This window comes from Alligator mississippiensis, chromosome 2 (genome assembly GCF_030867095.1).
Source record: "Alligator mississippiensis isolate rAllMis1 chromosome 2, rAllMis1, whole genome shotgun sequence".
Lineage (NCBI taxonomy): Eukaryota > Metazoa > Chordata > Crocodylia > Alligatoridae > Alligator > Alligator mississippiensis.
The window spans coordinates 199,187,991-199,215,904 of NC_081825.1; the positions used below are offsets into that span (position 1 = coordinate 199,187,991).

Genomic DNA, 27,914 nt, shown 5'->3' on the forward strand with positions numbered 1-27,914 from the left:
TTTGATGTTCAGATATTCACATTTTAAGCACCCTTAGTATGCTCTAAGTATAATGTGTAACTTCACCCTTGCCTTTCCCCATCTGGAAGGCTTGCTCAGTAGACCAATTAGTAAAAAGTGCTGTAAAAGTGTATGAGTGACACACATTTTCTGATCTCTCTACCTGCACTTAACCTGCTTGCCTCTTTGTATGCATTGGCTTTATCATCAGAGAAATAAGACTTCCTTAAATTTCTTCAGCTAAAGTTTCTTGAACTAAGTATTCTTTCATCTATCAAAAAAAGGCATAGCAAAATACAGTGGTTGGCACCTAGAGCTAGACAAATTCAGACAGGAGGCAAGACGCACATTTTCAGCTGTGAGGGTAATTAACTATTGCAGGAGTGTCAAACTCATCTGGCTCTGAGAGCCAGATCAGGGTTCTTGGGCTGGATTGAGTTTGATGCTGTAGGGCTCACTCTGCACATGGTATGTGGGCCAGATCCAGCACTGTACTTGGCACAGGAGGCCTGGGGCTGCATGTGGTGCCCTGCCAGACTGGCCCTGCACACTGGCTCTAGGGCTGGTCTAGATGAGGTCCCAGGCTGCCTATGCATGCTAAAGCAAGTGGACACGGCTAGTCTAGTCGGATGCCACATGCAGACCACACTGTGGCCCCCAACATTGCATGTAGTGTACAGGGCCATGGCTGGCACGTGTCCCATGTGGTCTAGAGACCTGTGGTTAGATCATACAACTCCAAAGGGTGGATTTGGCCCAAGGTCCTGAATTATTGGAATAACCTATGGATCCAACGAATTTTTCATCACTTGAAGTTTTTAAATCAAGACTGGGTGCTTTCATAAAAGGATTCTGTATCTTAAGTAGAAATTCTGGGCTTGATGAAGAAACTTCTGGTGGCACTGTACAGTGTTAGTAAGCAAGGGTCCAATTAGATGACCAAAATGCTTATAGCCTTAAAATCTTGGTTTGCTTCTGACTAAAGTACCTGAGTAATTTTGAAGGCAGCAGGATTGTATCTCTGTTTATTAATCGTTTTTGGGTAAATATGTTTTCTTTACATCATTTTCACATCCAGTCCAATGATTACGCTTCACGCTTACTTCACTGAGGGTTTTTCCACATTAGATTATTACAAGTTTTGATCCTTTTCAAGTGGGATCATAATCAGACTTCTGTTCATTTGTTAAATGTAGCCCATGCTGAATTCATGGGAATTCATGCTGAATTTGCCCATAAAAACACTTCACTTGAATGAGGGTTTCCTTTTACAAGGCTAGGTTAGTGCAGCCCATCTGAATAAGATATATTGCTCATTGTGTTCTGTCCCCCTCAGTGCTAACTTTTTAAAAGTCATGCTGAACTACTACATCAAATACATTTTGACTTCTTCACTCTCACAACTGAGCTGTGCCTTTTTCTCCCCCCCCATCTCCAATGATTTCCATTTCTTCATTTTTATGTAGTTGAGAGGCATGGTCACCCCTTCTCTCAGCCTGTTGCCTCTGGTCCTGCCCTCTATGGTGTGGAGATGGACCAGGCTGTCTTACACCTTATCTGCATATACATTTTTGGAGGGTCCTAGGACTCATGACAAGAACACTTAATTCCAATCACAAGTGAAGGACTAAATAGCACAGGAGCGGGCAGTTATTTTGGGTAGAGGGCCGCTAACTGAGTTTTGGCAAGCTGTCAAGGGCCACAAGGGTAGCCCCGCCCCCTGTCATGTGCCCTGCCCCCAGTTGCCATCTTGGGACCAGAAGTCCTACCCCCTAATCTCTGATCTTTGCCACCAGAAATCTCTGCCCTTTGCCACCCGAAATCTCTCCCCTTGCCCCCAGAAATACTCCTTTCAGCAAGGGGGTTTGCCATCTCGGAATTAAAAAAAAATACCAAATTCTAAAAATCAAACATCTACTACAACATTCATTAATTTGATTTTTTGTTTTTAAATATTTTGTCCCGACTTACATGTGTTTGTGTAGTGTACATAGAGGTGATTGTATAATAGATTAAAATTAAGTCTTACTCTTGTATATTATGGAGGGTATGGGTATAGGATTGTGGGGTGTGTGGGTACGTAGGGTGTGGTGTGCGTGTGTGGGTACGTAGGGTGTGGTGTGGGTGTGTGGGGTTTGTGGTGGGGTGGATAGGCGTGGGGTGTGTTTGTATGTGGGGTAGGGGAGCATGTGGGTGGGTGGGTGTGGATGCCTCCCCCCTTCTTATCTGAATTTCCCTTTCTGGTGGATGGAAGCAGGAACAGCCCCAGGGTCCCATGCCAGAAGGGTCCCATGCTGGGGTTGTGGTAGGGCCAGGTAAGCCTTGCTGCTGTGGCTGCTGGGTCTTGCCATTAGCTCCCCCTGGGTCCTACTGCCCCTGGTGCCTTGTCATCTTTGACAGGTAGCCAGGGGCAGATAAATATTAATTTTCTAAATTTTTTCGGGGTCCCACAGGCCAGATAGAATGGCTGGATCTGGCCCGCAGGCCATATTTTGCCCACCCTTTAATTAGCACATGGATCCTTGGGTGGAGGGAGGGGGTAGGGAATGGTACCTGGAGTATGCACACATACTCAACAGTGCTGAGCTATGGGGTCGTCATGGCTTGAAATGGTGTTGGCTCTGGTGAGGCCCAACACAATGAACTATATAATAAGTCATGAGCCTTTTGGCTTTGGACCAATACTATGCACAATTTGTACTATATATAAGTACCTGTGCTGAAATTTTCAGCAGTCAGGGTTGGGACCAGAGTCAGAACCGCACCAGTCTCCTGTTCCCCTCTGCAGTTTCTGCCCTCCTCTTCCACATTGTGCTTGGGGAGGGAACAGCCTGAGTAGTGTCTGACAGTAAGGGGGACCTGGGAGAGGGCAGAGGGCAAGGGAGTCATCTGACCTCCTGTCCCCTGCCACTATTTTCCGTGCTGTAGCAGCGGGAAAGTGATGAATTCAAGACAAAACACTGTTAATTAGATTCTACACCTGCAAAATTATAACAAATGTATTAGGGATGCACCGATAACGACTTTTTTGGCTGATACCAATAGCTGATTATTAACCAGCCAGATCAGCTGATATAGATCTGATAGCCAGTATGGAGCCCAGCTGCTTGGAGAGCAACATCAAGGCCAGTAAGTCTGTGAGGGGTGTAGGGGAGGGAATTGTCATGGGGTGGACAGATTGAGGCCCCCACAGTGAGGGAAGGAGCGGGGCAGGGACAGGCACTGCCTACCTCAGGTGGAGCAGGGTGTGGGATGGACCTGTGGGCAGCTTGTCCAGGGAGCCAGGGGGTCAGCTCCCATCTCTGCACGCACCCCCTGGGGAGGCATGGAGGACTTGTGCCCCCTGGATTTGTGTGCTTGGCAAAAGCAGGCTGCCTGCTGTGAGCTTGGAGTCAGGGGCTGCGCTGGCCTCCTTTTGGCTGGGGGGCTGGGCAGGGGCTGTGCTCAGGGTGAGTGGCGGTGGCACTGGGGGGAGGCTATGGGATGGGATACAGCCCCCCCAAATTTGTCATAGCCCCTGCTCCCAGTACCTCCCCCACCTGCCTAGTGCACAGCCCTGACCTAGTCCCCACCCTGCCAGGAAGAAGCTGATGCAGCCCCCGACTGTGCTGGCAGTGGGCAGCCTGCCTTCTCCCTGCATACAAATCCAGAGGGCACATGTGACACTTATTGGTGACCTGTTGGCCACATTCGCCAAAAAAAGCCAATTGTGGATAATGTCAATTTTCCTTTTATCAGTGCTGATACAATATGGACCAATATATTGGTGCACCCCTAAAATGTATACATTTTCCATATATAGAATCTTATTATTGGGGAGCTGTCTTATATTCAGGGTCATCTTGTATTTGAGTAAATATGGTATATTTGCTACACAGCCCTAGAAGAGAGAAATCTCTAAAGAAGTGGTTGTCAACTGGGGTTACGCGTAACCCTAGGGATTCTTAAAAAGGTTGTAGGGGGCATGGAGGAGGGAGGGCACAGACAGGGGCAGGGGCTGCATGCACCCTGGTGGAGGCCTGGGGGGCACATGCCCCCCCCCCCCCCCCCAATCTGTGCACAGGGTGGAGGTGGCGGCCACTGGGCTTTGCACGTCGCTGCCCTGGGAGCAGTGCGAAGCCATGTGCCTACCACCACTGGGCTGCGCCACGCCCCCTGACCTCCTGGTGGTGGGACGCATGTGGTGTCGCACCACTCCCAGGGCAGCTGCAGCATCACACACAGTCCAGCGCAGTGGCAGCCACCTCCACTTCACGTACAGATTGGGTCTTCCACCAGTGTGTGCGCAGCGGCAAGAGCCCCTCTGCGCTCCTGGACGAGCTGCCAGGGCCCCATTCACCCCTGCCCCTATCTGTGCCCTACTCCCTCGCTCACCATGAGGGCCTTGATCTGGCCCCCCCCCATGGCCCTTTCCCCTGCCCCACAGACTTGCCTGCTGGGGGGCACATGCTTGGCCCCTCCCAAATAATTTTAATATTAAAGGGGTACATGAGCTGAAACTGAGACAGAAGGGGTACACTTGTTTAAAAAAAAGGTTGAGAACCCCTGCTGTAAAGGAAACATCCAGATTCTTCTAGGTTGTCTAATCTAACTTCTGGTGTACTCTTAAAACACATTATCTGTTTTGTCTCATGTCAATATTTTTTTTTAATTGAATATTTACCATTTAAGTTTTATTTGAAGTCAGTTGTATAAGTTATCAATACCTAGTAAGATTAATTATTTTTGCTGTTTTCAGGTCATTGAGCTTGACTTCGATCAGTTACCAGAGGGGGATGAAGTTATAAGTATCCTGAAACAAGAACATACCCAGCTGCACATATGGATTGCCTTAGCGGTCAGTTTAAAAACAATTTCTACTGTTACATTTGGTAGTAGAAGGAGATTCAATTTTGAAGTGGGACTTGAAATTTCATCTTAAAGGACATTGAACTCTGGGCTTAATACTCCTAACTTGTTATATCACAATTAGTAATATAGCTAAAGAATCTAGAACTTAGTTTCTCCATGAGGTGATGCTCTTTAGCATCATTTTTTACTGTCGTCTTAAAAAATTGTGCGTTTTATCAGGTTGATTTTTAATTCTTTGGTAAAAAGCTTAGAATCCAGTGGTAGAGTACTAGGCATTATTCTAATAAAAGAATGGTGAACTGGGACGAAAAAAAGAAAATTACAAATTAATGAATTAAAATACTTTGAGAAGGGAGAAAAAGAGAATTGTTACTTTGTGAATATAAAATAAACAGCTACTTGTTTATGAACACAAGTGAGGGTGGATTTCATTCACATAGGATAGTAGATAGATTTTTTGTTACATGAATATGAGCAAATTATACAGGCTTAAGGGTGATCTAAGTAATTTCCATAAGATTCATGAGACAAATGAGTGTATGAGTGGAGGAAAGAAGTTGCCATAAAGTCTGCTGGTGTGCAAAGCAGTACCAACATAGAATTTTAAGATTAACTGGTCCTGACAGTTGCTTTGTAAAGAGCAGTTCTTATGTTTTCCCCTAAATTTCAGATGTTTTCCAAATGTATGTGGATTCTACCTAGTTAAGATGATGTATCCTGTCTGGCAATCCAGTTCATAAATATAGCTTGTTCTATGTTTATGTAGTCAACCATGTCCCTGTATCATTTTTCATTAAGAAAATTTATTGCTGCTCATGTTGTTTTTCTTTTTTTTCCGTAAACAGATTTGCTTATGCTACCCAGGATTTTATATGGTTTAAATTTTGAATGTTTCAAATCTTGTTTGATGTTTATGCTTTTGATATCGTATGACAACTTTGTCTAAACAGATGTTACATTTTGGTTAGAACTGAACTGTCCTGAAATATCCTCAGTTGGATGTTTGATTGCTATTCCTTTCCTAATGTACAGCCTGTTTCCATTAATGAATCATGTTCAGATAATTACAGAACAACTGTAGGTTGCCAGTTGGGCTGCCACTAAATTTTTATCTATGCAATATTGGATAGATATTGTATGTACCTTTTTTAGTACAAAGTAGCTATAAAATACTTAATGTATTGTATTGGTATGTAAGTGGATCTCTGCAGTTAAACTGGAAAAATATGATAGAATGACTATAAATTTTGATGGAATGACTCTGTAAAATTTTTGTGTTTATAGTTGGAATACTACAAGCAAGGCAAAACAGAAGACTTTGTGAAACTATTGGAAGCTGCACGTATAGATGGTAATTTGGATTATAGAGACCATGAAAAAGATCAGATGACATGCTTGGATACCCTTGCAGCATACTATGTACAGCAAGCTCGGAAAGAAAAGAATAAAGATAACAAGAAGGAGCTCATTACACAAGCAACCTTGCTATATACAATGGCTGACAAAATAATCATGTATGATCAGGTAAAAAAGTTTGTTTATATGAAGAATCATATCTGTTAATTGTTTTATTAAACTTATTTTGTAACTTGCTATAAATTTCATTAAGTACAGGTAATTTTTTTTTCTTTAAAGAAAGCAAATTTATAATTATTGCATCACTGAAGGGAGGACAGTTGCTCATGAACAGACTTTACAATTCCATTCATGTGAATTGCACTGCTAACTTTGTAAGCATTCAAGTAAAATTGACACTTTTGTGTATCAGTATCAAAAAGAGTGCTCTTGGTTTGGGATTAATAATGTAATCAGGCCCGGGTACTCCTAAATATGTACTAAAAAACATTACAAAAATAGACTTGGCTACGTGTAATTTGTAGGAATGATTTGTGGAAACCTGCAGTCTTTAATTGTTGGAATTCCAGGGGAAAAATCGTCATAAAAATAAGGTTTTGAATGGAAAGTTAGTACTTTTTAATAATTTCCTTTAAAGTGGTTGGTATAAAATGTAGTAAAAAAAATCTTTTGACATCGATTTCTCATTCATCTAGAACCACTTGTTGGGAAGAGCTTGCTTTTGTCTGCTAGAGGGTGATAAAATGGACCAAGCTGATGCACAGTTTCACTTTGTGCTCAACCAATCTCCAAATAATATTCCAGCCCTTCTTGGTAAGAATTTTATGATCATCTATGTAAAAACATTAGACTCTCCAGTCATGTTCAGGTTCTATATTAGTTCTTGTAAATACAGAAGTGAACTTTTGGTAATGAAGGCCCAAGCCCATCTCTGCTTAGCAAAAGTGTACAAAATATTCTGGAAGATCAATTCAGGAAGTGCTTACAGGTAGGAAAAGCCACCATAAGGCTTTCTGGTGAACCAGTTCTCTGTTAAATACTCCTGTGCCTTTGTCTGCTGTGCCAGTCACTGTTCCTATTGACATCAATGGATCTGTGTAAAAGGGTAGAATACCCTCAGTGGTGAAGGGTTGACAGATGTTAATACCTTTTGTCAGTTGCTGTTCTAGAGAGAGGCTTTAGGGTTTTGAATTCCATTAGACAGTAAATCTCTTTCCTTTGAACCAGGAAAGAAAGGATAAAATTCAAGTAAAAATAAAACTAGGAAAAAGTAAACTTGTCCTGTGTTAATTTTATTTTTTTGAAATTGAGACTCAGGTTTGTCATTGCAGGGATTTTCCTGACTATATATATGACTTCACTTAATTCCATTCATTACAGCAGCAGCTACTGAAAAGGGCAGTGTGGCACAACTTCAGCAGATAATGTTTATTATCTTCTGAAACTGTTTTTGTAACAGGTAAAGCATGCATTTCATTCAACAAGAAAGATTATAGAGGAGCCCTTGCCTACTATAAGAAAGCACTGCGAACAAATCCTGGCTGCCCAGGTAAGAAGTAGAATATCTTTTCGATTGAAGGTAGAAGAAGCCTTATTAAGTTGTTCAGGCCTTAAATAAGTCTATATGATGATTTCAGGTACTAGAAAAGGTAGCTTTATAGATGCATTCTTTTACAGTTGTGAACTGCAAAAATGGAACTTTTATAGAACAGATCAGCTTTCTGCTCTATGAATTTTTGATTGATTAATGATTTTTTAAAGAGCTGATACAAAAATAAAAACAGGTTGTCCAAAGAAGCTGACCAACTTTTTGAATGGGAAGTTTGGGAGGTACTCGCAGGTCTTCCGAAACTGAATATAAGAGGCTTTTGCTTCAGAGTTAGCAAAGATCTCAAAGCCCACAAATACTAGTGTCCATTGGATCATAGATTTTTTTTAATTACTAAAATTCTGGATAAACCAGGGAAAAAAACAGTAGTAGTTCATGCAGTTAGAAATTAAACAGGTACTTGAAAGTGTTACATTCTCTTAGCATAGGAGCAAGTGTTCTTAAACATTTTGCATGATTCAATATGTGCATGCAGATTGCTCTGCCACTGTCTCTAACAGGTCCCTTTTGGATTTTGTGTTTCTGCAGCCATGCATTAGCCTAAGAATTTCTTCCTTTTTTTTACAAACTTTTGCTTAGTTTGTATTTAGCACTTATACTTACAAAGGAATCAGAATGAATATAAATAGTTACCTCTTAATTCATAGTGTACAGGGAGCTTGAAAAGATAGTACTGTGGTATGCACTTTTCCAAATTAACTAACTTAATTGTTTATGAAAATCAAAATTAATTGAACTTAAGCCTCACTTATTAATCCTTTCACTGATAATTGTTTGCAAAGAAACACCTAATTGGCTTATCCCACAGTTCTAAACCATCTACATTTTCTAAAGTGCCAAAAGTACCAGCTGTTATCTATGTAGCTGATCAGACTATCAACTTTTCCTCCTGACAATTTTATAATGCATTTCTTTCTAAAAATAACTGTAAACTAAAATGAAATAAATTTAAAAGTAATTATAAATACACAGCACGCCATACTGATAACTACTTTTTAAGTTAACATTTTTCACATTTTATGAAAATGTTAATCTGAAACAACTAATGGTATAAATGCAGAAAGTGCAGTAGGAATTGAGGCCATACCACACTATTGAGGTCATTAATGCACAAGGCTGTCTCTGAATAGAGTCTGAATCGGTGTCCCCCATAAAATTTTAAAAAGTAAGGATCCTGCTTCACCATCAGTTCAGAGTAACAAGTATGTATGTAAAGAGTTTGATATTTTGAGTGACTTGCTCTTCTTTTCTAGCCGAGGTTCGGTTAGGTATGGGCCACTGCTTTGTGAAATTGAATAAGCTGGAAAAAGCTCGTCTGGCATTCAGCAGGGCTCTAGAGCTCAACTCAAAATGTGTAGGGGCTTTGGTTGGACTGGCTGTTTTGGAACTCAATAACAAAGAGGTGAGTGTAACCTGGGAGAAGGCTTGAAAATGTATATTTGCACAATCGCTGAATTACTTCAGTCAACATCACTGTGAAATGCAATTGCAAGTCTGAATAAGAATACAAGCAGCACAAATTAAATTATTAAATAATCAGCGGGGATTAATATGTTTTAGTCAACTTCCAGATGTAATATGTCCACTAAATACTATAGGAAAAAGTATAGTGGTTTGTTAAATATTTTCTTTTGGCTTATGACAGCAGGCAGCTGCATACATGTGCTCACTACGTTGCCAGCTGTCGAAAATTAACGAACTAAGGACAAATTTTAGTCAGTTTGCCTTGTTTCGCGGGCATTGACTCTGAATACACTGGAACATGTCAGTCATTACTAGAGCCATGCTGAATTCTGTGAAAGTGATATATTAAACAGTCCCTGTAGAATGCTCTGAAAGTCTGCAAATTCCAGGGTACCTCAGCCTCATGGTGATTAAGGTGTCCACAAAGCAGGCATCCTACCAACAGCCCTCTTCACCATTTGCATAATGAAGGAATCTAGTACTGGCTTTTCAGTAGTTAGTACACAGTGTCATGTTGAGAGAGTCCCTCAGGTGAATATATTTAGGACATAACATTGGTAGTTTCTGGGAATCTGAATAGCTTTTATAACAAATAAAAGATCTACTTGTAAAATCTTATTAACTGTCAAATTTAAGTCTGGATGCCAGTTGTGGACATGAACACCAGGTCAGCTGTCAGCTTAAAATTCTCCCTTCTGTGCCATCAGCAGAGTTATGGTGTGAATTGTATTATAGAAATTTGGTCTGATGAACCTTCTTTTATCATGTATTATTTAGTCAATATAGAAAAAGGTGACCTGGTTCATAGTTTTCTATGTCAAAAATAACATGGTAATATTTCTCTGAAGATGAACCAGTGCAAACTCTGCAGTATACATGTTGGTTGATTCTTGTCAGTCAAGTTTTGGTTTTTGTAATGCAATTTAAAATATTCCTTTTGAGTTGATTTAAATCTATAGTGGTGTAGTTTATTCCAGTTTACATAAGCTGGGCTGTTACAACTGCATCTTATGCCATGGCAGAAATAGCTAAGTTTGGTAGAACACTGGAGCATAGTCCAAGCACTATTTTTATGGTACACTCCATTTACCAAGCAAGTGGATATCTTTTGGTTCTAATTAACATTTAAATTTAAGTGTAGTCCCATGACAGAGCTTTAAAAATACAAATACTAATGTTTTTGATATGGTTTCCCTAAATTAGTGATTCTCAGCTAGGTTTTTGTGGCACCCTGGGCTGTCTTGAGATCCTTTCAGGGGTGCTGCCAGGGTACCACTCAGTATCAGCAGAAGGTTGTTACTATAACCAATATATTGAAATAATTCCACTCTATAGGGTTCTGTTTTGTGTTCTTACTTCAAAAAAAAAAAAAAAAAAGTTTGTAAAGCCTGATGAACTTTCAAAAAGGTGCTTTCAAATATTATAAATCCCAGGAAGAGATTCTAACTGCATAACCTTTTGCTGACTTTTGAAAGTATGGTTCTAAAGATGTTATAATGAGAAAAATACCTGTTCAGATGTGGTGTTGAGATCTCTCAATGTTTCATCTAGGCTGATTCCATCAAAAATGGTGTCCAGCTCCTCTCTAGAGCTTACACAATTGATCCCAGTAACCCAATGGTGTTGAACCACTTAGCTAATCACTTCTTCTTCAAAAAGGTAAGAGTGTTACAGAATACTTCATAACCTTTTAAACAGCAACTGTTCCGCTGTCATGAATACATTCCCACTTCTGCCTTGTATAATTACTTAATATTTACTTTACCTGCATTTTGTAAGGTATTAAAGTACACATGTTAAAAAAAATCATATTTTAAATATCCTTTGACTTTGGAAACGTCCAAAGTTGCAAAGAATAAATTTGTTGTTGTAGACAGGCAACCATGAAGTTTTTAACTTTCAAGTCCCTTATTAGTTTTTTCTCAAGAAAGGCACAAAAATGAGTTGCTTCTTTAAATTAAACACAACCCATGTTCCTAAAGGCAGTTAGCTATTGCCTGTTTTTAAAACTGGCATAGAGAAAAGGATAGTAAACTCCTAAAATGAAATATATGTTGTTTTTAACATAGTAAAAGTTACTTTTTAACTTGTCTGTCCTTTTTGTTTCTGGGAAACTTAAACGTCTACATAAACGGGAATTGATTTCCTCCCCTATCCCTTCAAACTGAGTCTTATTTTCCTTATTCAGGATTATGGAAAGGTACAACACTTGGCTCTTCATGCTTTCCATAATACGGAAGTTGAAGCTATGCAGGCAGAGAGTTGCTACCAGCTGGCTAGATCTTTTCATGTACAGGTATGATAACTTTAAAAAGTCCTCTTCTATGTTACATTTAGAATTTTTGATATTCAATGAATTCAAGTAATTTAAATACAAAATAAAGTAATCCCTTTGCTTTTTTCTTTTTTAATTAGGAAGATTATGACCAGGCTTTCCAATATTACTACCAAGCCACACAATTTGCCTCCTCTTCTTTTGTATTACCATTTTTTGGTTTGGGTCAAATGTACATTTATCGGGGAGACAAGGAGAATGCATCACAGTGCTTTGAAAAGGTTTTGAAAGCCTATCCAAACAATTATGAGACTATGAAAATCCTTGGGTCACTGTATGCAGCTTCTGAAGACCAGGAAAAAAGAGATATTGCAAAGGTACAGCCAGACATGGTTGATGAACTTTTGTTCTGAGTCCTATCTGTTGGTGTGATGATCTTGAATGTACATTGGTTCCCCAGGTCTGTTCTTGTATCCAAGAACAGAAATTGAGCCTTAAAATCTAAGTTGTAATGTCCCAAAAAATCAGGGTTACTTTACTGTAAACATGGAGCTCAGTGTATATTAAGGTGAATTTTTTTCTTTTATTGACAGATACCATAAACTGCAGAGAAGATAGTATCTTCTGTATAAAACTGAGACCAAGGGGCTTTGTTAACTAGAAGCAGCCATTTTAGTTTCTGTTGTCTGTAAAAACAAACAAAACATTCCCCGTGCACAAATAAGGAAGTCCTCTGGGGGAGCAGGGGAAGAAAGTAAAGCATTCCTTATTGAAGTCGTAAATATATTCTTGTCCACCCATTCTGAAAGGACGCTGTGAAAACCTTTTTTTTTTTTTTTTTTGGTATATTTGATAATAAAGTGCTAAAATAAATCCATATCTAAACCACCAGCTTACCAAATCCAGTGGTTATGCCCTCAGTGTTGTGTGCCTTTGTATACAATCCCCTGTATCAGTGTAGCAGTGTCCGTGCAGTGGATTAGTTGGGATGGGCTTTGGCAGTGTCTACTAGCCTGCTCTATGCATCCTGTGGATGCAGCTATACTACTGCTGATTTAGTCAGGAACATGTATGGAGCTACATGGTGTGTTTCAGGGTACTGCAGCTGGACATATAAATTATTTTTCTGGCCAGCTTTGTCCAGTTGTATGCTAGTGTTGGGCTGTTAGACCTTCATGGTTTAGAGAAAAGAGAGAGAACTTGAAAAGGTAACTCTTACGGTGTTTATTTTCACACTTTGTAAGTTTAATATATTAATTGCATAAATGTTTGGTGTTTTCAGGGTCACTTGAAGAAGGTTACAGAACAGTATCCAGATGATGTGGAAGCTTGGATTGAATTAGCACAGATTCTAGAGCAGACTGATATACAGGTATTGCATTCTGTAAAATGTACACATTATGCAATGCTCCCTTCTTTTTGTGTGTGCTGCAAACATGCTTGGAATTCATCCTACTACTTTATTCCCTTCATTTCTTTCCTCCTTTTGTATTTTACAATTACACAGGGGGCTCTTTCAGCCTACGGCACAGCAACTCGCATACTTCAAGAGAAAGTGCAGGCAGATGTACCGCCAGAGATTTTGAATAATGTTGGTGCTCTCCACTTTCGACTTGGAAACCTAGGTGAAGCAAAGGTACCAAACTAAATTACTACCATTCAAATTAAGGTCTGAATTTGTTTTGTGATGATTCAGAAATTTATTTTAAAAATTATTCTGTTTTACTACTACTTTCTTACCTTTAGAAATATTTTTTGGCATCACTGGATCGTGCTAAGGCAGAAGCTGAACATGATGAACATTACTACAATGCTATTTCAGTGACCACATCCTATAACCTTGCTAGACTATATGAGGCAATGTGTGAATTCCATGAAGCAGAAAAGTTGTATAAAAACATTTTAAGAGAACATCCTAATTATGTTGACTGTAAGTGCTCTTAATTGGCTCCACAATCTTCTTTAGTTTTAAGATTAGTATTTTAAATTTTTTAGTCGATGTATATAACTTGGCTTATATAAATGGTAAATCAAAGATGATCTTTGAGTTTCATTTTAGTTCTCTCTGAAGCTCATGGGAGAAACTGGACCATTTAATTAATTTTTGTAAAAGCTATAATTTCCATGTAGCACAAAGCTTGCCAATTGAAAAATTATTTGGTGTAAATAAGAAATTGCATGCATATAATGTGTCCATATAAATTTTAGACTATCTTTGGGTGCCTACCATCCTAAACATTTCAAGAAAAAGGCAAAGTCTATGGATTTATACAAGCCCTATTATTTAAACTGCTGTTTTAAAGTATTTCCTGTTTTTAGGTTACTTGCGATTGGGAGCTATGGCTAGAGACAAAGGAAACTTTTATGAAGCTTCTGATTGGTTTAAAGAAGCACTGCAGATAAATCAGGTTAGTGTTTAAACATCTTGGTGTAGAACTAAAATTTGAAGCTAATAGTCCAGTAAACTTGTTTTTCAGCTTAACATATGCAAGGTGTCTGAAATAATCTCTTGCATTTGTTCACTTCTTTTACTCCTTTTCTATATAAAAGTAACTTGTAGATAACACATATGTAATAGTAATTAACGTGTATTTTTTTTCTGTATAATACAGTAAGTGAAATCAGTCCTTAGGTTACTTTTTATACTGAAATTTTTTTTTGTTTATTTCAGGACCATCCGGATGCTTGGTCACTGATTGGGAATCTTCACTTGGCTAAACAAGAATGGGGTCCAGGACAGAAGAAATTTGAGAGGATATTGAAGCAGCCATCTACACAGAATGATACTTATTCCATGTTGGCTCTTGGCAATGTCTGGCTGCAAACTCTACATCAGCCCACCAGGGACAGAGAGAAGGTAAATGCTTCTTTGCATGGTGTCAGAAGTGCAATCCCCTTCTGTAACTCACGGTACTTTACATAAAGTGCCATCACTTAGAGGCTCCGCCCCCCCCCAATAGACATGTGCCTGTTGGGTTGGGGCGGGAATCGAACCTGCTGGCAGGCAAGCACCCAGGCAAGGTGCCAATTCTCTCCCCAGTGAAGGAGCTGCCCCTCTCCTCAGCTATGCCCCTCCCCAGCTTTGGGCCTGTCAGCAGGAAGGGATGGGGAAGCCCTAGTGGGCAGCTGGAATCCTGCTAGCTTCCCCATCCCCCCCTCCCTTCTTGCTGACAGCCCTGATCATGCAACAAACTAACCCTAGAGAACACCAGGGCCCTAAGGCGCTCTAAAGTGAAGTGCCTTCATCTGATACCTCGTTTGAGGAGGGTTAATTTTTCTCACGATCAGCTGCTTCAAAAGTGCTCTGCAGCCATGCGCACGTGTCACAGTATGGCTGTTGAGTGCTTTCAGGGGGCTAATCGTGTGTAACTTCTGTCTGTGCCCCTTATGGAATGCATCTTATATTGCATATCTGGCCGGCTTCATAGTAAAACACCAGGCGCTCTTTCTGAGGTTTCAATAAAGGATTGTTTTGTTTTCTTCTTTTTTTTTTTAAACAGGAAAAGCGGCATCAAGATCGTGCACTAGCAATCTACAAACAAGTACTCAGAAATGATCCAAAGAATTTGTATGCTGCTAATGGCATAGGTGATTATGAGATTTGAATTTTATTTAGTAGTTTAGTAGTGATGATTTTTTGGATTTCATATTTCTAGTATATAAACTGCAGAATGCTTCAAGTGTTAATTCTGAACTTGTCTTTTTTTTTCTTGCCCTTTGGGCAGGGGCCTGGACCCAATGATCTCGTGAGGTCCCCTCCAGCCCTAATGTCTGTGAAATCTATGAAATCTTGTTTTATGCAGAGCCTGTACATTACTAATCTTAGGGATGATATATTGTGTACAGCAGCTGACTTGCAGCTCTTAATTATCTGTTTAGTATTCTATAATTTTAGTGGTAGTACATAGTACAAAAGCCTGGAACCTTACAATGTACACTTCACTTTTTCTTTTAGGAGCTGTATTGGCACACAAAGGATATTTCCGTGAGGCTCGTGATGTCTTTGCCCAAGTGAGAGAGGCAACAGCAGATATCAGTGATGTGTGGCTAAATTTGGCACACATCTACGTAGAACAGAAACAATACATCAGTGCTGTGCAGATGGTAACCTCTATAAATTGAACCATGGGTTAGGTAGCAAAAGAATATATCTAGAACATAACACTGGTAGTTTCTGGGGATTTGGATAGCTTTTGATAACAAATAAAAGATTTACTTGTAAAATCTTATTAACTATCAAATTAAGTCTGGATGCCAGTTGTAGACATGAACACCAGGGCATCTGTCAGCTTAAAATTTTCTCTTCTGTGGCATCCTCAGCTGAGCTATGGTGTGAATTGGATTATAGAAATTTGGTCTGATTGAAGCTTCTTTTATCATGTATTATTTAGTCAATATAGAAAACTAATGTTATTTATCTCAAGACAATGAAGTAAATTAGTTGTTTTCTGTAACTTTTTCATAACAGAGTTTCCTGCTTGGGGAGTAGATACTGAATTTCATGGTAGTTCTGGGTATTGCATGTGTTTTCGGAACTTCATGCCCTCTTGACGCACAAGTGACCCTATCGGTACCATGGGACCTATCCATGACTTAAAACACCTACTTAAATAATTTTGAGACCAGTTGCCTTCTGCACGCTGGTAACCAGATCAAGCTGTGTTCTCTATACATGAGATGGCTTCCTTAGCAACATCCATCTGCTAGAAAAATATTGCCAAATATTTTTCCTATCACTAGTATGTATAACAAGCTAAACAGATGTTTTAAACCAGTGATTCTCAACCAGGTGCCATAAGAGACTCTTAAGGGTATCGCTTGATGCCATCCAGCATTGACACTGTTAAGGATGTAAACACCTGCACGTGATTCACAAGACAAACACAGAGATTTCAAATAGGAATCCATAGTGTCAAAAACAGTCTGACCTGTTCTGGTCTTTCTGAGTTCTTTTGAACAGAAGAAGAGCTCCATTTTTTTTTTTTTCCCACAGTCAAAAAAAGAAACCAAAACCTAAGAGCTGGCACTTCCTGAGGGGTGGCTTGAGTCTAGCGAGGTTGTAAACTGTTGCTCTAAACAAACTCTTAGTATGTGAAAATTGAGCCCATGCTAAATTTATATATACTAGTTTCACTTAATAAACGCTTCAGAGGGGTTCAGGATAGCCTTATAAGAATATCTGTGGGGGCTTTTAAATACAGTTAAAAAAACCCCTGAAAAGATTAGCTCTACCAGTAGGTACTATAACATGAATCACTTGTTGTGTGTGAATGCATCTGGCACTCCTTTTAGGTGGAGCCAATACCCTGCTGTTGATATGTTACTCTAACAGTTCTGCAGACAGGTTCTTTATGGACATTGGAACTTCAGTGACAAATTATGTCGCTGCTTCTTTCTGACTGACATGCAGAAAAAACATTAATATTGACCATCATAGCAAATAGTAAGATTAACCATCATAGCATTGAGTGTCGTCTTTGTAGAACAACGGAGAATCAAAAGCTACATTCAAGAAAGTGAAAAGGTTTATTGTCACTTCCTGGGTTCAACAATAGTTAATTCCACCCTGACTCAAAACATGAAGCAAATACCATTATTGCGTTAAAAGAGAAGTATAATTCCATTATAACAATCTAGACCACTATAGCTACAAAACATTATATACAATAGTATTAGCATATTGTCTTTGCAGTGAAATATGTAAAGACCCAGTTGCCAAATACAGTATTCTTGACCATTAAATACAATAGAAATGGGGGGACAGAGCACAGTTGACACCTAGTGAGTGGTGACGGTAGCTAGTATTTTGGAATGTGACAGCTGCACTTTATACTTCAACAATAAAATATGTTGGCTGCTTGCTTCCTCACCTTTCACATGATTGGAAATAATGGAAGTTTATCTGTCTTCTGTAACTAACGATGCATGGGATCCCTTGATATTTAGCTAAGAACTTTTGTAAGACCCCTACCAGCTTTCACAAGAATTGGGAACTCCATATGCTAGAAAAGGTTTCAGATTCATTAGAAGAAAGAAAGCATAAAAGATTGACTCAACAGGGTTAAATATTTTGTAAATGAGTCTTTATGAATAGTACCTGAGTTATTTAGAATTGGCTACGGAAGTTTTTACACTAGTTTAAATAACTAGTCACTATTTTTCATAATTCGTTTCCTCCTTTCCAGTATGAAAACTGCCTCAGAAAGTTCTATAAGCATCAGAATACTGAGGTATTGTTGTACTTGGCCCGAGCACTCTTCAAATGTGGCAAGTTACAAGAATGCAAACAGACCTTGCTGAAGGTAAAAACATTTAAATATAGTTCTTTGTAAAAAAATTTTTAAAAAAATTGTTTATTTCATGGTTTTTACATGTCATAATATTGATAAAGTAATCTTGTATATCTTTTTAAATATGACAGGTTGAAATAATTATGTTTATAAGACATGTGACACTGATAATTTGGGGCTATGTTAAAACAGAGCAAAACAAAATGTGCATTTCTTTCACAGGCTAGACACGTAGCACCTAGTGATACTGTCCTCATGTTTAACGTGGCCCTAGTGCTGCAGAGACTAGCCACTTCTGTCCTCAAAGATGAAAAAAGTAACCTGAAAGAGGTACTAAATGCTGTGAAGGAGCTGGAGCTAGCCCACAGGTAAAGTTTGATTTGTAGATAACAGTACAGTTAGTCAAAAGCGAGGAGTAAAGAAAACAATCAGTTTACATTCCACATTTTAACTTCGAGCTCAGTGAACTTGGGTTATATAAAAATGTACACATTCCATGTTGTTTGTGAAAAAACATGAGTTATAAAAAGTTAGGGGCCTGGGAGGGGAACCTTGTCAGTACTTGCACCAGATCCAGTTTTTACTTACTTTAAAGCCACATGTTCTGATGGAGTACTAAGAGAGTCCCCAGGGGAAGTCATTTTATACATTCTAGGATCTAATATAGCTCCTCCTAGCAGCAAAGAATTTCCAAAGGAGGAAAAAAAGGTTCCATCACCAAGATTTTTTTTCTAATTAAAATATACCTATATCTATATATATCTGGTTAAAACGCTTACCTAAACAAAGTGTCAAAATAAATGTAAAAATTCACCTGGCTTGATTTTTTTGGTACAAACATTTCCAGTTATATTACTCATTAGCTAAAATTATTTTTATTAACAATTATTTCAAAATTCTAGTGCATGTTCTAATACAAAATAGTCAGTCCAAACTGACTTTCCATTTATAAACTGTGTTTAGAAATCTTTAATTTCTCCTGGTGAAAATTTTCAAATAAAAAAAGTGTGTTTACTTTCCAATCAGAGAATTCAAACTTCCAACACAATTTGCTGACAGAAGTTTATTAAATAAACTTGGGAGTGGAATATAAATTGTATGTGAAAAACTGTGTCCTTTCTCATTTGCTGTAGAACATTAGCTCAGTCCAGCATAGGAAAAAGTTTCTATAATAGCAAAAGTGTTTTGATTATCTAACTTCAAAAGAGAACCTGTCTTCTCTCATGTGGATTACTTCTCATTCTGTGAGGAGGTTGGTACTTATTGTCTCTGTTTCATGCTTTCCAGAAGTTTCAGCATCTGAATATTTTGGGGTCCATCCCAGTTTACCTGTCTGTGCAGTTACTGCACCTTCTGAGGTGTGTGTTTCTGCCAGGAGTATGTAAACTGGGATGGAGGAGTTTGCTGTCAAAGAAAAGTTGTTCTCTGTATTGTCCTCTGCTCATTGCACGTTCAGTTATTTACTTTTAGTTGTGACAAATGGAACACAGATAGTCTGACAAGTGCAGCAATATACTTACTGATGCACCAGCTCCTTCCTGTCAGTGTTGAAAGCTTCTTTGGTTGATTGATGATGATGATGCTGATGATGTCAGCCAAGGCTGCAAACGGCAGGCAGCAGGACTGGATTAAGCAAGGCCCGCGGAAACAGATGCTGAGAATATGCGATTATCTTAGGCAAAACTGACTTGTTATAAGGTGGAGGCAGTCTTGGAAGTCCTTTTTGCAATAGAGCTCTGCTTCTGAACTCTTATTCCCTACTCTATATAAAGGATTCCAGTAAATAGGAACCTTCTGACATTTCTGTCTTCTAAGAACTTGCCTACTATAGTACAGAATCAAAGGCAGTGGTTGGACTTGGACTCTAAGATGACTTTTAAAACTTTTTAACTAACTGGAAATTCTAAGCTTTGACTACTAGACAAACTGAACTATGTCTCCTTTGTGTGGGAATGGAACAAAGAAAACTATGCTACAAAGATACAATCTCTTTTCGCAATAGCTAGGCGTGTTTAACGTGAGTTAATCATGGGCAAATTTCTGCCTACCCAATAGTTTCAATTGAATGAAGGTTTTATTCCTAACTAGTACTAAACAAGCACAGTTGTTTAACAGGGTTAGCAACATCATACGATTGCCATATTCCATATAGGACATTATTTATAATGCATAATTTAGTCATGATGCAAAGTCTATAAACATTTTGGAATCCTTGTGAATTAAAGGTGAAAAAGTGTACTATTATAATAACATCTTTAGGATGTTTTAATGAAGGAAACTGGCCTTTAAATATACAAGCATTCATTGGTACTAAAAGGTCCAAGCAAAGTATTCAGATACAGAAGTCTGTTTCCTTCTTGTCTTAAGAGAATTTTGTAGTGACACACTGTGTATTTGGTGACTATTTGGGTTTCTTATTAAAAGAAAAGTATACATGTATATGCAGTGTTTTAATGTTGTTTGTTTCCCTCCACCAGATACTTCAGTTATTTAAGTAAAGTAGGAGATAAAATGAGATTTGATTTGGCACTTGCTGCTACTGAAGCAAGGTAAAAATCATTCCTTCATTCTGATTATAACTCTTTCTTTTTCTTCTTGGAGCTGAACTCAGTTGTCCAATATTTAATTCTTTTTAGTTGCTCATAACTTTCAAAACCTTTTTTTCGCTTCATTTTTACATTCAGGTGAAATGTATACATTTGCAAGATTGAACAAAAACGTTGAGCTATTTTTTTTTTTTTTTTAATTACAACAGTTTCCTTTTAAAAAGATATTTTTTGACTTAGACCTCCTACCATTCTCCTTCCCCCGCTACTTCAGTGTCAATGCTGACATTTTACAGCTAACCTGCAAAATCACTGAGAAGTGGTTTGATAGTTCAGGTGAAATTGGGGTGAGCTGAAGAGTTCTTACAGCCTGAAAATCAGTTAAAACAATTGAATTTCTCTGTGCAAGTTTCTTAGCTGATTTACTAAGGCTTGAAGGAATTACAGAACTGTTCACATAGGCCTTTCTAAGTTTATGTGTATGACATCTGTTTCTTAAAGTACACATTTAAATGAAAAACCCTGCTTTGTTCATTACATAGCTTATAAATTAAAGATTTATCAGGCTCTTGCACGTGTACCCAACAGTAGATGTTAAATGTGCATATCTAAGATTCTGGGCAGAAAAAAAATGTATTGAGAAAACCACTCATTATTTGATTTCATGTGTAACAACACCATGAACACTAGCTTACAGGGGTTGAACCAAGATAGCTCAAAGCATTCTTACTTTTGAGCATTTAACTGTACAATCTTAATTTCTCTTCTCCTTTTTTTTTTTGTGGGGGGGGGATGGAAAATATTTCTGATGATACTTCTGGTTACTTATAAGACACTTTTTTTGTTAAGAGTACTTGTAGAGCTACTCAAGTGAGTTAAAAATATTTCCCCTTTAGGTTTTAAGGATTTATTTTTTTGCTCTACTTTTTTTTTTTTTAACAAACAGCTGCTTTGAGTAATAGTATGCATGTAAACTGTACTGAAGCTGTTTTTAAATTAAAAGGCTTGTTCAGTAATTTAAGATTCATACTACTTAAGAGTTATTTTCTAAAGTCTAATGTAAAATTATTCTAGATTTCAAATAGTTTTTGTTCAGTGGCATGGACAGTTAGTATTGCAATAAGCTGTGTCTTCTCTGAAGAAGTATGTCCGTCAACTTTTAATTAACTGAAAACTTTGGATGTTACAGGCAGTGCTCTGACTTACTGAGTCAAGCTCAGTATCATGTGGCTCGGGCACGCAAGCAGGATGAAGAAGAGAGGGAGCTACGTGCTAAACAAGAACAAGAAAAGGAACTACTCCGCCAAAAACTACTTAAAGAACAGGTTTGTTGTTCATTGTGATCCTTTGTATCTGTTTTTGTTTTGTTTGTTTTAATGTGCATATTTGCCCCTTTTGCTCTGTGGTGATAGCTGGAAAATGTTTTTGAGAAGGTAATACTAGAAATGAAAAATTGCATATACCTAAATGCTTACATTAAAGGTAAGGGTGGGTAATGAGTAAAATTCAACTTTCCTGGTTCAAAACCTGAATAAACAGACATTGTATAGGGCAGTGTTTCTCAACTTGTGGGTCACAACCCAAAAGTGGATCACAAGAATATTTGAAAGGGTCATGAGCAAGTCCCAGAAAAATGTGGGAAAGCATGGGTTTCCCCTTGCAGGCTGGCAGCATTCCAGCCTGCAGGGAGCTGCTTGGGGCAGTTGGAGGCAGCGGGTGCACTTGTGTCTGCATGCACAAACATGTGGCCTGCATATGGCCAGGTAGGGTCATAGGAGCAGCCCTGGCAGCTGGATGCAGGTAAGTGTATAGTGAGTGGTGGAGTGGAGGTCCAGAGCTTGGGGACTGTCTGGGGGGGGTGTGTGTGTGTGAATGTGTGGATGGGGGAGCAGCAGATGTATGAGGGGGTTGGATGCCTGCCGGCAGCCAGGCTGCCTGGCTTGGAATAGGACCCCCAGCCCAGGGTAGCGGGTGCCCCAGGCTGCCTCTCCTCCTTTCTCCAGCCCATACCAGGGCTGAACTCACTCTGCTGGTGTCTGCATGAACCAGAGGCCACTGCTCTGGCCCAAGTGGGACAGGAACAGCTGGGGGCCCCCTCCAGCAGGGCTGAGGGGGAGCCAGGGGGCTATGGGTCAGGAGTGAGAGGCACTGGCAGGGCCAGGGAGCTGTGGCTTGGGAACGAGGGGTACCAGCAGGGCCAGGGAACTGTGGGTCAGGAGTGACGGGTACTGGCAGGGCCGGGGAGCTGTGGGTCAGGATGCCACTGATCTTTACAAATACGTCCTGGTACAAAAAAAGTTGAGAACCACTGGTACAGGGAACAAAGTGGTGTTTAAAAGGGCAAATTCAACCCCAAGTTGTGAGGTCATGGCACAAACCCTCCATGGCCACTGTAAATCAATCTGGGCATTTATAGTCATGTTGCCAGAGGGGGGGCTTTAATTAGCGCAGCTCTGAGCTAATTAAAGCACCCAGAGCATCATGTATGTCAGCATTCCTACACTGAAAAATGGCAGTGGGGCACTTTGAACTAAAGCTCATTGAATGAGGTTTAGGCTAAAGCACCCTGCTGCCATTTTTCCATTGTGGGGGCACTGATGCTGGAGTGTGGTAATTACCATAATACAGCAGACTTGATGATAATTGAATCCGCTCCAATGTACTGTAATTACAGCTTGTCAGAGCAGCCTCCCTGTGTATGTATAGGAGCCCTCTGAGTTAGACTACCAGCTAGGGGTGTGTGAAGTGGGCAGTATATGATTCGCATTTGGCCCAATTCGGGGTACAGTGATTTGATTCGCTGATTCAGATCACTATCCCAGTTTTCAATTCTGCCGAATCCGAATCTGAAGATTCGATTCTGATTCAGAGAATCAGCGATTCAGCCATAGACACGGCTTTATATGTTGGTTTTTTTATGTACCTTAATCATTAAATCTCTCGGAATTGATTTGGAGAGATTAATGGGTCTCCTGATTCGATTCAGATTCAGGCACTGAATTGGACTGAATCTCCTCCGAGTCGAATCAGTGACTGAAACTTCTTCACACAGCCGTACTAGCAGCTGCTTCCCTATGGCATTAGTTTGGACATTTTGGCAATGTGCTCTTAAGTGTAGGTTCTACTGTGGCCCATTCCAAGCCAAGCTATTGTAAAGCTTCTGCCCTGAAGGTCCAAGTGTTCGCTCTGCTTTGGGTTGAATATTGCAATCTCTAATACTTAAATGTCATCTGCCATTTACAGTCCGAGCGCACAGCTTATAAAAGAGTAATGCTTGTTTGTGCTGTCTTGGTTTCAGGAGGAGAAACGCCTCAGAGAAAAAGAAGAACAGAAGAAACTTTTGGAACAAAGAGCCCAATATGTGGAGAAGACCAAGAATATCCTGATGTTCACTGGAGAAGTAGAAGGATCGAAGGAGAAAAAACGTGGTGGTGGAAGGGTACAGGATGGAGTCTCTCTTTCTTTTTTTTTTTCCGATATGATAACTGAAAGTAACACAGGCTGTCCATACCAGTTGTTCAGTGATGCTGTATTGGAGGGCCATCCAAAATTCTTTTAGACCAGTGGTGCTCAACCTTTTGACACAATGGATCTAGAAATTTGGCAGCAGGGAAGCAGTGCCATACCTGAAGTGGGAAGGCCCGCAGGCTGGATGACACAGTGCCTTGGGCTGGATCTGGCCTGCAGGCCAAACTTTTAGCACCCCTCTTTTAGGTCATCACTGAACTGAAGGCATCTCTAGAATGGAAAGTAGCATTTAATACCTTTCTACGCGAGGGCAGTACAGAAAACAATGCTTTAGCTAACTGAAGTAGTAAGAGTATAATATATATTTTAATGTTCAATTTGAGATCAGTTTCTTAATGATAGGATAGGAATGTTTTGGGGATATTAAGGTGTAAAACTAAAAATGTGACCATTTACCTGAGAAGGTACATATATCACCTTATAAATAATTGGATATTGGTGGAGTGTTAATTTTTATTGCAGCGTTCCAAAAAAGGAGCAGGGGAATTTGATGAGTTTGTCAATGACGACAGCGATGAAGATCTGCCCGTGTCCAGAAAGAAAAAGAGGAGGAAGGGCAGTGGTAGTGAACAAGATGGTGAGGAGGAGGAGGGAGAGAGGAAGAAGAAAAAGAGGAGACGGTAAATAGTTTAGAACTTGTAACTTTTATTGCAGTTCTGCAGTATCAGCTAAGTGATTCCTACATAAAACCTCAACTTATCTTTCTGAATAAAAGACTTAAATTGCTCATTTTCATGTATTCCACGTAATGTAGGGTCAAATGATCAATCTGACACTGCATGAAACATTACACAGGAGTTCTGTGTAAATTTGGACATTCTTATTTTTAAGACCCCCAAAGACCGATGAAGGCAGTGATGATGAAGAAAATGAAAATGGCCCGAGACCTAAAAAACGACGTCCACCGAGAGCAGAGAAGAAAAAGGCTGTAAGTTTTAATATGATGCCTTTATCGTCCTAATATACATTTGGAAGATTAGTGTTGCTAAGTTCAGTATAGTGATACTGAGACATTGCCAATACTCCTTGCAAAAAAAATCTGTACCATGCTTTCCCTTTTTTGTCTTTTGATGAAGCAATAGTAGCAACAGAGGCGCTTATGTCAAATAGTTAACATTTTGTTTTGTTTTCTGTCTCTACTTGTTGGGACAGCTTCTCAGGTGTCTAAGTTATTTCTATCTTCAGTTTACTACACTAAGAAACATTATTTTTCCATTTCTTTCTACACAGCCCAAACCAGAACGTCTGCCTCCTTCAATGAAAGGAAAGATCAAATCAAAAGCCATAATTTCCTCTAGTGATGATTCTTCTGATGAGGATAAACTCAAAATTGCTGATGATGGGTATGAACCTCTATCAGTCTCTCTTGAAATTCAAGTGCCAGCTTTCACCTGATTTTAAACCCAATCTAAGAGTAGTTGTGTGTGTGTTTTGTTTTTTTTGTTTGTTTTTTTTCATTTTTTTTCCTTCTTTCAATAGAGTGTCTCTTCCCGTATGCCTGGGATTATCTTCCATTTAGCAATATGGAAAGGCAGGTGGTTATGGTTTTCAGGCTAGGAACTTAGTCTGGATTATGGTTAAACTAAATCTAAATGTGTATATTAGGCAAATGTTGTCCAAACGTGGCACTGAAGGATTGATATTTTTTTTTTCTCCTTGCTAAATCTGAAGTAGTCACTTTTTTCTGTATTCCATTGCATCCAAATTTGACAAACTTCTGACTTCTGTCCCCACAGTCCTGTAAGACAAAACAGCTTGTTCCCAGTGGCCAAGTAGTTTGCTGTTCTTGCCCTTCTGATTCCCAGTCACTAAAATTAAATTGATAAAAGTGTAGTACTGATACATTTTTTTTTCTTAAACAAATAACTTGTTAAACACTGTGAATGCACGTCACTGTCCGTATTTTAAAGGGTATCTCTAGAAAAAAAATATGACTTAAGCCTCAAAGTAAATGCCTTGTGTCCCTAAACTGATGGATTCAGAGATGTATCCTGTTAATTTGAATAGGTTAGTTGTGGTGTTCTGTTTTGTTGGTTTGGTTTTTTTTTGTTTTTTTGCCATGTTCTTCTGGCTGACCCATCCAGTTTGCCAGTTACCCACTCTCATATCTTAACTGAACTACTACACTAAGGATAATACTGAGAACTGCTTCATTTTGGTATGAGGCCAATTTCCATTTTAGAATATTTCAGTCCTCTTCCTCCTGTTTTGGTATTGTCCACATTATGCTCAAATTGTGTTCCTACTTTTATTATGTCAAAGTTTTCAGCTTTAATAATACTTCTTTCTTTTTTTATAGACATGCCAGAAACAGCAACAGTGATTCAGATGATGCTGAACAACAGCAAAATAAGCGCGTTGTATCTGATAGTGATTCTGATAACAGGAACAAATCTGGTAGTGAAGTAGGTAGTCCACGGAGGTCCAGTGCCCGCCCATCTGATGACGAGTCTGACAGTGACAGGTCAGTCAGGAAGAGGAGACAGTCGGATTCAGACCAGTCTGACAATGAATCTGTGCAATCTGGGAGAAGCCGCTCTGGTGGTTCGGAGAATGAATCTCGTCCAGCTTCTCACAGTGCTGATTCAGATAGAGATTCTGATAGAGGATCTGACAATGAGGGCTCTGGCAGAGGGTCTGGCAATGAATCTGAACCAGAAGCATCCAACAATGAGGTGTCTGAAGGTGGATCAGATGATAGCGATTGAAGCCAGTCTTTTTTAAAATTGTTTTGTAAATATACTTCAGTTACAAGGTGGGGAATTTTTATATTTGAAAGCTGTGATTTAAAAACTTTAATGTTTTAGTAAAGCTGTTGTGAAACTTTCTTTCTTTGACTTTTTTTTTTCTCCCAACAAGTTGTATGTTACTAGCCACCTATGAATGTTTCTCTGTAGGCATATGGTATATTCTTACACTGAAGCATATAGATGAAGATCAGAAATACTGTATCATGTAGTAAGGCCACACGTGAAATGGACAGCATGTAAATGCTTTGTCGAGCTCCGGCAGTTCCAATCTTTTTAAAATGGTGTGTCTGTGCAATGTTACTACTTCCAGAAAAAGGAATAGGTACATTTTCAAAATATTTTCTCAAATGGTACAAAGAACTTTGGGATATTTATATCTTTGTTTCTGCATAAAGAGTAGTGGTAAACTTTTTTACTTTCAAAGAATACATTTTCTGTGATGCAACTCCTAAAATTTTCAAAAGTACATTCTTATGGCTGCTTGTTTTTTCTGGTATATTTAGAGAGAACAAAAAGCAAAAAAAGACGGAGGTTTAAATAAAGTCATAAAATTATGACATTATAGGTGTGTAGATGAAATAAATATTTTTAAGTTGGCAGGTGAAAAACAGAGATGTAGAAAACTCTTTCCATATTACTTGGAAAGTGGAGAGATCTGCCAGTGTCATAATAAACTGTTACTAACATCTGCTTGGAGTGATTTATTTTACATCATCCTATTAAAAAAATTGTGCCAGAATATCTAGTTTAGACTTCAAAGGAGGGGGAAAAAAAGATAATTGATTCATTTTCATTTTTAGTGCATGGTTATCGCTCTAAAAACGCCTCAGTTTAATTCTGTCTATTATAGAGGTGTTCATCCTTTGGCCTGTAGGCCAAATCCTGTCTAAAGAGATGCTTGCTCTGCACAAGTCCAGAACTTTGGCGGTGAGGAACAGTGGCAGGTTCAGTTGATGCAGCTCTGCTGCCTTGTGCACTGAGGCTGCTACCACAAAAGGTACAAAGTTGCCCTGCTATGCTTCCTCTGAGACCCTCAAGCAAGATGACAGCCCAATGCAAACATTAAGTAGACTATAAATCAGCTGCTCTAATCGTTAGAGTAATATTTCCCATTCTTTTGAAAGCTTGTGGTGGTATAAAGGCCAACACACTGTAGATTTTCATAATATATCACTCCTTTATATAGATGGAACAGCTGACATACTTAAATGACCATAATATTGACTGGACAGTTCAAACTCCTCA

General features: G+C 39.1%; 1 protein-coding gene across 1 annotated transcript in view; it reads left to right on the top strand.

Moving 5' to 3' along the window:
* The window catches only part of CTR9 (CTR9 homolog, Paf1/RNA polymerase II complex component), a 28,999-nt gene extending 1,644 nt beyond the window's left edge, over window positions 1-27,355 (top strand). The window contains exons 2-25 of the mRNA XM_006258845.4: window positions 4,739-4,837; window positions 6,136-6,375; window positions 6,903-7,020; window positions 7,667-7,756; window positions 9,070-9,218; window positions 10,832-10,939; window positions 11,469-11,576; window positions 11,696-11,932; window positions 12,838-12,927; window positions 13,063-13,191; window positions 13,302-13,485; window positions 13,875-13,963; window positions 14,227-14,412; window positions 15,056-15,143; window positions 15,511-15,659; window positions 17,741-17,857; window positions 18,068-18,213; window positions 20,323-20,394; window positions 21,581-21,716; window positions 23,690-23,830; window positions 24,382-24,539; window positions 24,751-24,847; window positions 25,150-25,262; window positions 26,219-27,355. Of these exons, the coding sequence (XP_006258907.1) occupies window positions 4,739-4,837; window positions 6,136-6,375; window positions 6,903-7,020; window positions 7,667-7,756; window positions 9,070-9,218; window positions 10,832-10,939; window positions 11,469-11,576; window positions 11,696-11,932; window positions 12,838-12,927; window positions 13,063-13,191; window positions 13,302-13,485; window positions 13,875-13,963; window positions 14,227-14,412; window positions 15,056-15,143; window positions 15,511-15,659; window positions 17,741-17,857; window positions 18,068-18,213; window positions 20,323-20,394; window positions 21,581-21,716; window positions 23,690-23,830; window positions 24,382-24,539; window positions 24,751-24,847; window positions 25,150-25,262; window positions 26,219-26,627 (3,453 nt within the window). The 3' untranslated portion in view covers window positions 26,628-27,355. The remainder of the gene's footprint in view (window positions 1-4,738; window positions 4,838-6,135; window positions 6,376-6,902; window positions 7,021-7,666; window positions 7,757-9,069; window positions 9,219-10,831; window positions 10,940-11,468; window positions 11,577-11,695; window positions 11,933-12,837; window positions 12,928-13,062; window positions 13,192-13,301; window positions 13,486-13,874; window positions 13,964-14,226; window positions 14,413-15,055; window positions 15,144-15,510; window positions 15,660-17,740; window positions 17,858-18,067; window positions 18,214-20,322; window positions 20,395-21,580; window positions 21,717-23,689; window positions 23,831-24,381; window positions 24,540-24,750; window positions 24,848-25,149; window positions 25,263-26,218) is intronic.
* The last annotated feature ends 559 nt before the right edge of the window (window positions 27,356-27,914 follow it).